Genomic DNA, 16,058 nt, shown 5'->3' with positions numbered 1-16,058 from the left:
AGAGGCAGGGTAAATGATGATAGAATTTTCATTTTTGGTAGAGCTATCACTTTCAGGAAGCCTTGTATAATAAGGCAGAATTTTGATCAGAAACGCTTCTCAAGGGTCGTTTCACAGGACGTTTATTGTTAAAAAACTATTAGAAGTCCAACATCAATTGTCTTGAAATTTATTGTTGATGGTGGAAACTGTTACACAAGCGCTGCTTTGATCGCTCTGGCAGTGCAACTTTGGAAGGAATTTAAAGACAAATATCACGAACAGTTTGACGGTCTAACAACGCAACAAATCACAAAACGCTAACAGAGCGTTAAAACCCGAAAAAAACGGTATTCGTTGATTCATTCTGCACAACATAAAACTAAACTAAAACAAAATAGATCAACTCAATATTCGATTAGTTGGTTGATGGACGTCTAGTCTAGTAGTTGACAATCATGACTCATTCCTATTTAATACAGTCTAATAGTGGTCTTTTACAAGGTGGTGTTGGAACCATCTGGATCAGGTGACCTGCAGCCTAGAAATTGTAGAATGTACTGTAGTAAGCCGCAAAAACTTTAATAAAGCTGTAAATGAATCACAAAATCAAAGACGTGCAGACAGCGAACCCCTATAAATATCTCCAAGTGCCATATTGACCGAACAGGTTTTCAACCTGCAACATTTGCAAGCCCAAAAATCTCCCTTCTGCACACATGTCCAGATAAAGCCATGCCACGTATAAAACCCTGCGCTGTACAAGCCGTCTGCTCAGTGAGGTGTTGATTCAGCTGCGCTTAAGCCCTTTTCTCTTTCACTTGTGACAGGAAAACACGCCCATAAGTTTCTTAACACACTGACATATGGCTCATTTGAAAGCCAAGGACTACATGTACCGTGCATTTGCACCTTGAATGTTGATGCAAAGCCAGAAGCAGTAAAAACGCTGCGAGTTGTCAGGGTTATTCACCTTCCTTTAATCTTCTGTATTAAGTGTATAATATCCTGTTTATCTTGCAATGTAGAAATATGGGTTTAACAAGAACGCGAAAGTACCGGCCGCAAAAATCTGAGCTGTGTTTCAGGGTCCAACTATAATTTATAGAGCCTAAAAAGAGACAATTCACATGAGAAACAACGCAAACAGATCAGATTGTTGCTCTTAGTCATTGACAAGTATTACTCAAAGTAATGCAAAGTGAAAGGTCGTGCGGTTTTTTATTTCTAACAAGAATAAAAGACTCGATGTTAGAAATGAAAAACATTAGATGGAGTGCTACAGTAAAACACTAAGTTTTTCGTATGGTTTTGAAAAAGGAGTTCTTACGTGTCATATTTTGGTTCATTCTGTAAATGGTTACTGTAAATGGGCAATTCCATGCAAATGTTAACTTTAAAATTCTTTTTCCCCAAGGTGTTCACCATACTGACAGGTCAAATGTCAATATTTGATGGTTTGACTAGTTTTTAAAGCTTTTATGTGTTTTAAAAGCATTTTCCATAGTCAGGTTTCCAAATTCACATGAAAATGAAATAACGATTTTATGTTCTATGAAGAGTCATCCCTTCTCCATTTGTTGGGTATTATGGCTTCTGGTTTGCACCTTTTTATTCACAGAAATCCTATAAAATATGTAGTCTCTCAAAAACCTGTCCCTTTCTGTCAAGTCCTTAACGCATGTATATTTCCCGCTTTTAAAAAAGCTCAAGCTTAGACTGATTTTCTTTTGTCTGGCCTCTATCATGAGGGCTTTTGTAAACTATAAAAAGATGATTCAATATATTGGGAATAAATACAATCATTTAAATTTCAAGTTTTGACTGAAAATGTCACATCTCTGATGTGGGAACAGTCATTATGCATTTTAAAACTGTATGACTTCATAATGCTTCCATCTATTTTGGGGTTTAATTACGACTTGGTGTTCCATAATAGAAAATATCGGAAATATAATGAAGGTAAACGGATAAAGGCTTTTCATGTATAAAGGACCTGCCATTTAAATCAATTTGCAGAAAAAAACAATCCCAAAAAACGAATTTAACCTCGAGAGTTTGCCCAAGCCTCGGACTGAAACCTTAATTCAGTTTCTAACCAGAGGAGAAAATAATATATCATTACACAAATAACAAACTGCTCACGCACTCCATAACAGTTAGAGACAAATAACATATAATGCAGCCTATCGCCGGTGACCATTATCAAACCGTAACAGATATACGCAAATGTCCTTTATCGGTCCGGCCACCTGAACATCATTTTTTCAACTGTCTATAAAAAGAAAGAGTGACTCACTGCAGTATTTCCACACTTACATGATTAATTCAGTCCGCTTGGCAAACTCAGAGAAATTGGCATCGACAAACACACTTGGCGGCGGGTTAAAATGACGGCGCTGGGAGAGACGGGCTTCACATGACTTCACAGGCACACAAAGGTGAGCATCGCTTCTTCATTAGCAGCCAAGCTTTCAACTGAAACTTCACCACTCGGTTCAGGACTTATGTAAATACGCCCTGCCGTCACATGATTATGCATATTTTGGGATTCGGCGTGCTTCCTCTGCAAATAAGCCAAAGAGATAATTCAATTGTGAAATCCCATCTGCTCGGTGAGCCTCTTTATTTCAATGTATGTGTCAGCTAGTCAAATCTCTCGCTATGCCCATGCAAAATGCATGCGGGCTAATGAGGAGAGGTTACGGAAGACACGCGGACAGTTGAGCGGTACTTAACCGAGAAACTTTCCAACTGGCCTCTTTGACTCCCAGAGCCCGACTGTTTCAATAATTCACATCCTGACAAATAATTAATACCTATGATCTTTCAATCCGGGGGAATTCATAAGGCACAGTCATTAGGCAAAGAACCAAAGAAGAGGAAGAATAAATTGTGGACCATACCATCTACTGCAGCATCCTCAAGGACTACACACATCAAGACTGCTCACGGAGAGCATCTTGTTTGTTTGGTTTAGTAAATCCACTCTGTAATATAATACAAAAGTAGCGTTTTTAATATGCCGCATGTAAACGGTGACACACGTGGGGCAATGACAGCTGTCCCGGGCCTCCATTCAAGATCTGAGATCCCACGAGTCTCTCCACAGGAGCACTTAACCTGAATAATCTCACTTTAAACTCACAGCTGTGTGAACGGGCATGTGCTCAACATCATGAGGTCCACCGCACATGACTTCACACGGAGACTTCATTTCACTTGAGAATTTATCTTCTGCGACGGCGCTGTAATTTGCCCGGAAATCATTTACAATACATTCACATTTAGTCACTTAGCAGACGCTTTTATCCAAAGAGACTTACAAATGAGGTAAACAATGGAAGCAATTGGAACAACCTGAAAGCACAGTAAAACTAGTTTCATATAGCCTAGCACAGTATACAAAGCCAATTTTTATTTAATGGATAGAAAGAGCAGGAAAGATACCTAATCGGTCAGGTGCTAAAGGAAGAGATGTGTTTCTAGATCTTGTAGCAGCGGGAAGATCCAGAGAAGGTACGTGAGAGGGATTTTTTCCCTTTTTGGGATGGCACTACAAGACGCTGTTCGTTTGCAGAGCGCAGGGATCTGTCGGTCTGTATTAGCGAGTGAAGATATATCGGGGTGCAGAACCAGTGGTGCTCTAGTCTTATGTTGTAGAGGATGAATCTGAAGGACCACCTGCTGCTGGCAACATGATCCGTGAAGTTTAGCTGATCATCGATTAAATCAAATGGCGATAATGAAATGAAGTTGTTTGGATGTATATTTGGGTGTAACCCAAGTTACTTTTCTATGTATTCACTTATAAACCGGTCTGATATCATTGTTTATACGTAGGAATTTGTACGTACAGTTTATTTTGATGCTGAAACCTTGAAATTGGACGTATGAAAACTTTTAAAACGTAGAAATTGGTACATTTAAAATATTTCAAACCATGTATCTCAACAAGATATGTGTATCCGTGCGTTTCAACAATTGTATCGAAAAGCGATTTATACTTTTAGACCCCTTAACCTATCCCCCAAACCTAAACCTACCCATTTTATAGCGAAGACTAAAATATATAAAATGTAATAGACTGAAATATGCAGGAAAATCGCATTAAAAATATATTTTATAGTCGCAAATCCTACACCTACCTCTTAACCTAACCATACATTTCTTAAAAATATGTACAGTATAAAGAAAAACTTGACAGATAGATTAGTGCAATCACAATCATTAATTTATAAAAAAAATACCAAAAGAAGTCTAAATGACGATGTGTTACAGTTGCAGACGCAGTCCTCTCTGGCAGGAAAACAACAGTTTTGTGTGAGAAACAGAGCAGAATTTAAGTTGTCAATCGCTAAAAATATCCAGATTATTTTCCTGAACACTCTGTGGAAGTGCACATTTCACACCTTACCAGAAACACGACATAATTATTTAGCGTTAATGGTGTATTTTATGGTTCTATTGTCAGTCACAGCATGTTAGAAAAAATGTCTATGTGACCTATGGCAGAAAAAAAGCTAATATCACATGATAAGTAATGGTTAAACGATTAAAGAAATGTTATTTGTTTTAAGAGCTTAAAGTCTTATTTCTTCTAAACGAGTTCAACATAATGCTATTGATATGACAAATAAATACAATATAACAAAATAAATGTTAATGCTGCAATTACGACATTCATAAGGATTCATTTGTAAGTTGCTCATTTGTAAATAATTAACATTTTATGTGTCGTCAATACGTCAGTATTTTGCGTTTTAGTGTTTGTACAAACGTAGGTAAATATGTGTTTTATACAACCCCATTTTACACAAATGAACACAATTGAAAACCTCTTCTTGTCAATAAAAGTCTTGTAGTGTTGAGGTTGTCTTGAAACTTGCTTTTTCAAATGTCATTAAAATGGTGTAAAAAATCTGTGAGATGTGGTACATTAGCCACAAAACATCTGTCTACATCCTACACTCCAAAGCGACACGAGCGGACCAACGTGATTCATCAACATGAAGTCGACGGATGAAATTAATACAAATTTAGTTACATTCTTTGGATTTTCACAGCAAAGCCATCCTTAGTGTTTAAAAAAAAACTCTCATAGACAACCTCGGAGGTAGAACAGTAAATTGATGTCAATGGACTCTAGTCCGGTGTTGGTTTAACAATATGAAAATAAAACAATATTTGTAATCTACTAACATATCACTGCTGTCCATCTCCATATTTCGTCATTTTATTACTTTATAAATTATGAATGATTTAATCATTATTATTATTAGTACCCCTTTATGTTTGCAAAAGTATTAAAGTGCTTTACAACTTTAGAAACACAGTATTAAATGATTTAAAAAGTACAACAGCAAATTTGGACATCGACGCTAATGAGAAAAACACTTTTTTCTTTACAGGTATACAAATAAAAAAAAATTGGAGATTTGCCAAAACAAATATTCCAGCACTTCTTCAATCTGTCACTCCAGTGAGTGTTTGAGGGAACGCTTGTCACTATCGGTTAAGTGTTGCACCCTTTAGACCTCTACGTAACCTCCTGACAGTGACATTTTGACGCTGCACATTTCGATCGCGGCCCATTCTTTTCCTATGATGTGAAACAGGAGATGAGTGAATCAGACAGGACAGCACTGTACTGCCAATGAGGCGTGAAAGTTTCCTTGAAACTAAACAAACCATGCTGTAAATGACTACAAGGAACAGCCAAGAATAAATAAATAAATAGAACTGGCTGATCTGTGCACCCATCACCACCCAGGGCGGTATTTAGCAGGGTGATCATATTTTGCTGCTCATTAGCGGGACACGCTAAAAACATTTTGTGTCGCCATGCTGTCAGTTAAACTTATCGTGACTCAAGGAGTGCGCCCGCCTCTCAGGGAGGGGTGTTAAATGTTTTGCCGCGGCGCTCTCGCTGATCAGCACACATGACATTGAATTCATCGTAAGTACTCTTCAAAACCAGACAGCTTCGTATTCTTTCTAATAGCTCTCGTGGTACAATCATGATGTCACATGCTGATCTGTCTGAAGCGCTGCAGAAAGCTGAACACATCTCTCATCTCATTCAAAAGTGTGAGGTGGGAGGTGAGCAAGAGAACTTCTAAATCAACAAATATTATAGACGAGAAATAAGACCTCCTGGCACTCAGATTAGGAAAAGAGAAGAAACGTGCAGAAAATCAATGTATGTATATCCTTATGAGTTTTTATATGGAGTATAACGACATATAATGTGTTAAATATGAACATGTGTTACCATATTTTGTGTTGAAAGTAACACAAACCGTGTTGTCCCAAGAAATGAATGTGCTGTCCTTAACTGAACACAAAATGTGTTGTTTTTACACAAGTGTTTTTAAGTGTACCAGTATGTCTCAAGAACACCTCAGTAGTCTTAGGCTGCGTTTATATTTGTCATTAAATTCCGATCTCTGTGATCTGAACAAGCAGATCGGATCTTCAGACAATCAGGACACAGCGCGTCTACACTTGTCAACATCAAGTGGCTTCCAAAGCTGGAGTTATTAAAATGGTAAATTCTCCTAAACAGTATGTGAAAGTATAAGCAGAGGATATTTGTCAAACTACACAAGCTATTCTACTTGACCACCTCAGCCGTACCATCACATATTCAAGCTGCGGCGTGTTTCTATGTTACTATGATCAAAAGCGATCACTTACAGCGTTATCGTCTATTTGGGTTGATTCTTTGGTTTATGTCCAAAATGGCGTGCTTACTAGGGGTGGAAATCACATGATACGATACGGATCGCGATACATGATTCACGATACCGATAATATCACGGTGTGGTGGTATCACGATAATCGATGTATTGTTTGGCGAGTCTATGATGATACATCAAGATATCTGCCTAACAGCACATTTTATTTTACACGCAATCCTTTCTCAGACTAGCTTGTTCACATTTACCTCGTTTGCGCGTTAAGCGCCACCCAGTGGAGCCATGATGTAAGAACGCTTGGAAATACATTTAGAGCGTCTTGTTTTATTAATGAATTAAAAGATCGATAGTTGGCGCTGTGTATCGATTCTCGTATCGCACGGAGAGGGACGGCGATATATCATCAAATCGATATATTTTTCCACCCCTAGTGCTTACTGACATCAGCTATTAGCAACACAATACAAGCTTGTTTCTGTTTGTACATGATATGTATGGTGTATTCAGAGCTCTGTTTCAAAATAAAACGACGATCATTTCGTGGGAATCGACTGTGCAAAGTTCAGGAGCAAGAGTAAACTTTCCGGACAGGCTTCACACAGACGAGTGAGAATAATGATAGTGGGCTTTCTGTGAAGTTGTACCGGTAAATGTAGATAAACTGGCTGGATTGCATTTACAGTACACTGAGATCCAATCACAATGCGTCCTCGACTACCTTTGGATCAAGATAGGCTGATCGGATAACATTTACATCAGAATTGCGTTTACATTTGTCTTTTCAATGTATATGTGGACAAAATCCAAATACAGGTCGCATGATAATGACAAATGTAAACACAGCCTAACTGTCATCAGAATTAACCGTCCATTGCTGTACACAATTCTTAAAATGGTGTATCTGGTCATTTTGCATCAAAGAGTGCAGGTCAGGGATTTGGCAAAGATTTACTGTTTAGTTTTAAATTGAATTATTTATATCTTGGAAGTGAAAGCAAGCGCAAAATCTTGACGTTTTGCTGGAGGGGGGCAGCATTTGAGGAGGGGGGTTAGGTTCGCTAATGGGGGACTTCGCCCAGAGCACCATCCAGGATAGAACCGCCACTGCCACCACCCCTTTAGTGTGATAATGCGGACGACCCATTACTCTGGCACATAAAACCCATTGCACAGGCACACAAACACATTACCTTTAAAAGGACATCCACGTAGACATTGTGCTGTGACATTATCTCTTTAATGTCCCATTTCACTCCCACCATCAGCAAAAGCATCTGTTCGTAATCTATGGCTTTGGCTGCCACTATCCAGTAAATGGGCTTTCGGAGTTCACTGGCTGTAGATACAGTCTGCAGAGGAAACAGAGAAGAGCTGATCAAATTAAACAGTGCGACAGCATCAGCTTGAGTTTGGTTGATGGGGGTTTAACATTTAGAATTCAAAGACAATCAATAGATAGTTGTTTGAAGAAATAAAAGTTCTTGAAGTTATGACAGTAATGCGAAATGCACCTGGCAAAAGTGTACAGAACTATATTTCATTTCCACATTTTCCTGATTTAGAAAGTTCCTCGAATCCCAAAAGCACCATTAATTTAATGACACTCTTAGCTCTAAGCAATGAAACACAGAATTGTATTATTTTGATTTAATTAAAAACTCAAAATAACAAGTTATATAAGGACATATTTTGACTCACACTTATGTGAATCATTAACTTCATCATATTTCTGAAGAAAACGTCACAATTAATGAATCAGGCTGTTTATCAGAGGGACAACATTGAAACGGCTATTGAATGTTTGAAAAATAGCTTTTCTAAAATAAATATATAAACGCACACGTACCCTAGGTTTATAAAATGGTTTATAAAATATAATCACTGAAGTTCAATAAAAAAAACAAAATATTATAGCTCTTAACTTAAATATGTCACTATGTTCAACAAAACTTTGAGGTTTAACCTATAAAAACCTGTTTATTTATCAATACATACAGTGCTTAACAATTTTTTTTAGGCCAATGACAACCAATGTAAGTATGTGCCACAGCTGACCTAAATTCACAGTATTGGTGATTACCAAAATATTTGTTTTTGTTTCTGTAATGTTTAATTCACTATTATGTTTAAGATCTTTACTCACAGTTGTATTTGTAATGCTAAAATATAATTGTTGTTGTTATCCATGATGTTTGAATTTACTGTTTAAGAGTAAGATTGTTTAAGAGTTTTTTTTATTCAGATGCCCAATAACAGCATCAATAACACCACAGACTGTGGGAAACAATGCCAGCAAAAATGCAAGCTGTTATCAAGGCCAAAGACACCATCCATAATATTAGTTTTTGGGTTATTATGCATGGATAAAGACTATCTCATTGTTTCAGTTATTTGCCTAGTAAATAAAAAAAATATTTTTAGTTTTAAGTTTTTGACAGATCCCTAAAATATTAGTTTGTTCTCTTTTAATCACAGGTGGTCTAATACATTTGTCAAGCAGTGTATACATTTTCAAACACTGAGAATAGTGTACTAGCTAGGACATGTTTCAATTGTTCTGAAGGTCAACATACTATAACAGAGGAGAACTGTGTCAACCTTTGCAAAGCACTGTAATATCATTCATTTTTCCATTCTATCTAATATAGTTACAGTCCATTAACAGGTGTTTTATATCGTAAAACCCTTCACACCAAATGACTAGAGCTCATCAATAGTGATTCTAAATCATATAAGAGAAGTAAAATGAAAAACGATGCTGGGAACCTAGATCAGGCAAGTGGGGAATTGAAAAGGCTCTCATGGGGGAGACTGAAAAGGTCAGGTCCATAAATAGTCTGATAACACAGACCTGTGAGTAGAACTGCTGGAGGAAAGGCTTCTTGGCTGAAGGCATCATAGTGTCGAGATGGGGCTGAAGAAGCTCAAACTGCTCTGCCAGAAAAACTCTACAGGGAGAAAAAATGACACGAGATTAGAGAAGGTTTCTGCAGGTCTGTTGTGGCACGCTCGCTCTGAACCCCCAAAGAAACAGAACGGATTTTGATCAAATTTAGCATTTTAAAGGTTTCTATTTTAAGGTCTTATAATACAACTAGAAATGTTTATAATTTAGCATAATTCTTAGACAGTTGAATTAATTTTGTTTTGCTGTTTCGGCGTACACACCCTCAAAAAGTAAAATCATTTGAAAACCAAGATCTAAATAAGATGAATTGTTCCTGGTGTGGATTATAAATGTGAATATAACTGCTTGATAATCATGCGATTTTTTCATGTGATTAAAGTAAACCAACTCCAAGCACTACAGAAATCAGGTGTCTGGCATTTTTCTTCAAATGAAAGAAAAAAAAACTGAATGAATCAGTAATTAAAAATCACTGATTCTCATTGCTGCCAATATCTGTGCACAACTGAGACCATCATAGAATTCAGTGCCCACCCACCAGCACAACACCCACAGATATATGCTAATGAAAGCTCACATAGAGCGATAAGTATTCAGTTAAGAATTTGAGCTGAATATTTGCATATAATATCTAATAAATTCTAGAAATTAGGGTTTGTAAGCTATACATTGGAGATTTCTAACAGAAAACACTGTAATGAAAAAAGCAGCTCTTAAACAATGTTTACTGTCACACGCTTAATTAAACTCCTGCAAGCCATTCGTACATTTGTGCTCGCTGAAATCTGTGTGTTCATCACGTGCTATTTGTATAATGATTATTTATATTTGGAAGGTATTTGGACTGTGAAATACAAACTACAGTTGCATAATTCAAGAAAGTCTTCAAATTCATAAAAATGACAAAAATAGATCATGTGTTTTTATTTATAGGATAGATTATCTGCACCAGCGTTGGATCAGATTTGTTAACGTCACTGTATATCAGAAGCTAGTGTTTGAAAACGTGGTTTTAAAACGTCCTTCCTCTGTCAATATTAAAGATTAATAAGCTAAAAATATTTTATGTAGAAAACTGAACATAAAAAAGCTGGGTTTTCACACTCACATGCAGTAAAAAATAATCATGATCAGAGGAAAGAAGTAAATGACAAAAAAAGAACAAATCACATGCGAGATAAATTGCATCAAAGGCGGGGCTTGAGTTTAAAGGGATACTTCAGCCAAGAAACAAAATTTCCCCATGTTTTACTCACCCTCAAGACATCCTAACCGAATTTGACTATCTTCTTGATAAATAATGCAGTTCGAGTTACATTACCAAGTATCATTTTTTGTTCCAAGTGGTAAAAAGGGAGTGAATGGGGGCCATTTTTTGAAGCTCCAAAAAGTCCATCCACTGATCAAAGAACTGCTCGATACGGCCCCGTGGTCTTAACAAAGGTCTTGAGAAGCGAATCTATGCGTTTGTTTAAGAGAGATATCCATATTGTCAGCTCTATAAACGATAAAGTCTACCTTCAGTTATCCCTCAGCTGCGTGTGAACCAGAGGCTTGTTTTTCCACCAAATGATATTGACGAAAGCTTCCGTACAGAGGAGACGGTATCCTATTAGAACAAAATGAAAAATGTAGCGTTCTACACCGGAACGTTCGACACGCCTGCGTCATTTGCCAGAAAAACAAGCCTCTGGTTTGGAATTTTAGAATGTAGTAAACATGGGGAATTTCTGTTTCTTGGCTGAAGTATCCCTTTAAGAACGTAAACAAACACTTATTTTAGTCCCATTTCTAACATTATTAAAAACTAAATAATAAATGAGTTGAAAAGTTATTTTCCTCACTGAAGGTATGGTACAGAAAGAGCAGGGTGTAATAATAACCAAGGTTTCATATGGTAGGGCGTATAAATACAGCTCTCAGAAAAAACGAGACACCTACTTTTTTTCATTTATTATTCACATGCTTATGCTGCTCTCTGCTCAAACTCTGTGGCCTTCATTGAGTATTCCATAAGGAAGTGAAGGGAGCAAATAAGGGATTGTACTGACTCTATGAAGATAAACAGAGCTTTTCAGTGTACTGCATTCTGGACATGCACATGCTTCACAAGGGCAGGAGCCGAGACCGTCACCCTCTGGAACACTTTCGTTTTGAGCAACAGGCGACCTATTCCTTGCGGTGAAGACCCTTCTCTTGACGCTTAAACTCTGGACGCTTAATCTTCTTTCATTTTCAATCTAATCCAAAAAAAACGAACGCCATCTGGCCACGACGTAGCTGCTTCCAAGTCAACCGCAGGGAGGATCAAACTGGCAGCTCAACTAGTCTGAATTCCCAGGGAGTATTCGCTGTTGTTGAGAGAAGACTTAAAGTCTTGGTGAACATGCAGTCGGATAAAAAAGGGTCAGCAACGACGATGCTTTTGAGGCCTGACGTCTCATCAGCATTATTGTGAAAATTCAGGTAGCTTCCGTCAGCCCCTACAGCATCACATCACTTAATGAAATGAACTCCTGGGCTGTCGCTAATGCAGGCTCGGCCCGCCTCTGTTGACTTATCAGGAGGAAAGCAAGCACTAATGGGGTTCGCTGATTAGATGACAGCCACACTGATAATATGACTGATTGGGTTAGACAGGCTCGGCTGAACCGCGGTGCAGGAGTTAGGAACTCATCACCTAGCAACAGTATGCCACAGCTCAAGGCAGACCTCATAAAAGTCAACCAGCTCTATAATGTAAATGCATTCATTTGCGAGAGTCAGCTTGCTTCTGCTGCTAATGTACAGTTAGATATACGATATGAGATATGGATGCCACCTGGTTGATTTCTAATTTTAATGCATTATTATTCAAAACAATGACATTTCTATATGACACCAGTTAAAGGAAAGGTTCATCTGAGAATGACATTTCTGGATTTTTTTCTCGCCCTCATGTGGTTCCAATCCTGCAAACTGTTCCTACCGTGGAACACTACTAAATATTTATTTAGGAATTGTTCACAGAACGGCAGTACATAGTGACCACGTCTTTTGTTAAAAAGCATAAGAAACATTGGTCTGTTATTTAAGGTTTTAAAAGGCTTCTTGTGAAGATTCTTTCAAATTGTACAATAATACAAAATAACAATAAAAAGTAGGTTGGTAAATCATTTTAGTTTTTTTTTCTAATTGGAGAACTATTCTTTCATGTATGGTAACTGAAAGCAGATCTTACAGAGATTCTGTGGCGACGACTCTCTCTGCCAAACCGTAGAGCGTTTCGCTAGCCGTGAGGACCACCAGCTGACTGAGGTGAGGACTGGGGACCTTCTCCTTCCTTTCCTCAGCAGGTGCATGAGGACCTGCGGTTTCTCCTCCAGCCTCCTGCAAAACAGAGAAAACACATTAAGACAACATACATCTAGCTCCTCCCTGAATGCATGTACAAGTCAAAGTTGTGGAAATGAATAAACATGTATACAGTACATACAGTAGAGTGGGGTCCTTAAACTAAATGTGGGATTTAAAATTCAATTAAAACCCCAAATAAACACATTTGACTAGTTTTATTTTGTAACAAAAACTATGCACTGTAAAATAAATATTTGTTTTATTTCTAGGTATCAAATCAAATTGTAACACAGACCACGTTAACTCTAACTGTACAACAGGTCAGATTGCATTGCTTTCTTCAAAAAAATATCTTCAGATTCTTAATCCTTCTGGAAAAAAAGGCTTTATCACATTTTAAATTTGTAGAGTCCATGCCAGCTAAAGTGCTTTTATTCATTAAAGCAAAATGGTCAAAAATATTTTGAGAGAAGTTTTTATTTGTATGATTATGCTTGTATATATTAATATTATATTTTTTATGTAATGGTTACATTATACATAATAATAATACAATTATATATATATATATATATATATATATATATATATATATATATATATATATATAGTTAGATTTTATTATATTAACTCAAAAAGTAATGGTAATAATAATTAGAAATTTGCATTAAGTTAGAAAAATGCACCAAGCATTTTAACTATATGCCTGAGACCCCTGGATGTTTCGTCTTAAGAACATTAGGTTACTATCGTAACCCCAGTTATCTGAAACATCGAGTGGAGAGATCCACCTATGGGAGAACACATCGAAATTTCTGTCAAGTTTCTACGCAACCAAATGTTATTTATAGGCGGTTTCATCAGATGCACGTGCGTACATGCCTGGCCCGAAGTTAACTTCCAGTCAGTTTGGATATCAGTCTGGCTAGTAATATAACAATTTATTTTATATTCATATTTATTGCATATTAATTGTTTTAAATTAAATTAAATCTACTCTACAGTTATTGATTATTTTCGGAGGTGTACCGGACGTTTGTTTACATTGTTGCCACTGAAACGTCTATACAAAATAAAAAATGACAAGGATTTAATTATGTTTTGTCATAAAAAACACTTTAACATACATTAACACAAGAGTGTCAAAGAGATTATGTGTTTGCACTGTGTTTATGAACTTAACCAAAAACGCATGAACAGACTGTGCTCTGTGTTCAGTGCCAAAGCATGTGTTGTGTTTTGGATGCCGGGTGTCAGCATGGGATGCTGCTGTTCCCCGAAGGCTTTTTAACTCGGTTACCCAGCGGGAATTTGGTTGACCATCCTCCAAAAATTCATGCTGGCCTAAACTAGTCTTTTAAGAAGGATTAAGCCATATGCATTCCCATTTAACACCTTTTCAAATATCAGATTTCCTTTATAAACTATAATCCGGTGCTTTTGCTTCATTAAAGTCTAGCTGGAAACGCATTTCATCAGATATATTAAACAATACACAGCAAGCCAAAAACAATAAGAAATGCTGATAAAATAGGCATGCTGAAAAAAGCTCAGGCATCACATAATGGTAAAATCACCTCACAAAATATCAGAATTATTTTGGGGATATTGCGAAGGAGCAACGGGATTTGATCTTTGTCGCTCTATAATCATTATCTAAGCATTGTTACACTCACAATATCCTTACACGATCCATTTTCTCAATATTCAAAATGAATTGGGAATAACATGTGTAGACAACTCCCTGTGGAAGCAAGACGTGTGTTTCTGTCACCATGCATTGTTAAATGTTAATGAATTCTTGTTACTGTGAATAAACAAAAGCTACGTTTACAATGGATCTCATTTAATAAAAATTGCATTCAGGTGCTTGTCCTTGCAAAGAGAACATTTTGTGGGATTCACAACATGTGCATACACGCAAGATGTATCCCACACTCATTCTTATGTTGTGGAATCCAGATTTTTTAGGTAAAGTACATGGCCGGAGATTCTTAGTATAACACACACCCACATCATCTCCATATGAGAGATTTCTGCACAACCTCTCTTTCCCAGGCATTCATCATTCTTTGCAAACATATTCTTCTGCTTTCTATATGCAGGAACACAGGTTTTATACACAGATATGTGCATCTGCGTGAATAATGACCGAGACCCATTGTTCTCATACACAAAATTGTTTTCACAGATACATGCGTGAAGTGACTGACAGAGTCACATTGTTGTTAGACACGCATACCCAATCTGGCCTACTTGTTTTACTACCACTTTCCATTAACAGAGAAGCCAAATTATTCAGTAAGTACAGCAAGAGTCACTTTTTAGTCTAAATATAAATGATGTGGTGAAATGCTATAAAGCAATGAAATGTGCATTCAGGTCACTTACTGCTACGTCCAAAGTCACAACTTGGAAACCGCAAAGCAGTATTGATCTTTTGTCCAGTGCAATACGCTCAGAATGATGTGTCCACTCCACTGAAAGGATGAATGTCAAGGGGTCAGAACAAACGCTCCTAAAGCATATTCGTGTTGAAGGATTTAACATGAATCTTTCAACTGATTGTTCAATAAAAAAGAGATACTGTCTGTAATGATCAATCTGTGCATGAAATGACCTTTACAAGACAGTGACCCGAGGGAACTGCCGTACGCTACAGTATGTCTGATGAAATGTGAAATGATGAAGCCAAATACAGGCACATACAAGTTACAGTGCCTATAAAAACAAATTGATGCGTGTTGTTATACTGCATTGAATAACAGTGGACTTCTGGTTATAATTTTGGCAAACAAAATCTATTGTTTAAACTAGAATACACAATACTAAATTTCTCCATCAACACCTTTTGTTAGCATTTCGAGCATCTGAGAAGCCAAACAATTCAGTAAGTACAGCAAGTGTCACTTTTTAGTCTAAACAACAAGGATGAGTTGAGATGCTAAAAAGCAATGAAATGCGCATTCAGGTCACTTACTGCTACGTCCAAAGTCAAAACTTGGAAACTGCAAAGCAGTATTGATCTTTTGTCCAATGCAAGGCGCTCAGAATGATGTGTCCACTGCACTTTTATTCACTTTTAGCCGATTATTAAGCGTGACATCTTCAGATACCTATTCTGAAGATTAAAT

General features: G+C 37.1%; 1 protein-coding gene across 1 annotated transcript in view; it reads right to left on the bottom strand.

Annotated features, from left to right (window-relative positions):
- Nucleotides 1-16,058, bottom strand: part of vps50 (VPS50 EARP/GARPII complex subunit) — a 118,034-nt gene that overhangs the window by 10,207 nt on the left and 91,769 nt on the right. The window contains exons 23-25 of the mRNA XM_056742010.1: nt 12,809-12,957; nt 9,532-9,628; nt 7,871-8,029 (exon numbers count right to left, since the gene is read on the bottom strand). Of these exons, the coding sequence (XP_056597988.1) occupies nt 7,871-8,029; nt 9,532-9,628; nt 12,809-12,957 (405 nt within the window). The remainder of the gene's footprint in view (nt 1-7,870; nt 8,030-9,531; nt 9,629-12,808; nt 12,958-16,058) is intronic.

The sequence above is a fragment of the Triplophysa dalaica genome, chromosome 25 (genome assembly GCF_015846415.1).
Source record: "Triplophysa dalaica isolate WHDGS20190420 chromosome 25, ASM1584641v1, whole genome shotgun sequence".
NCBI classification, from domain to species: Eukaryota; Metazoa; Chordata; class Actinopteri; order Cypriniformes; family Nemacheilidae; genus Triplophysa; species Triplophysa dalaica.
The sequence above is the reverse complement of the archived record's forward strand: the minus strand, read 5'-3'. Positions and strand labels throughout refer to the sequence as shown.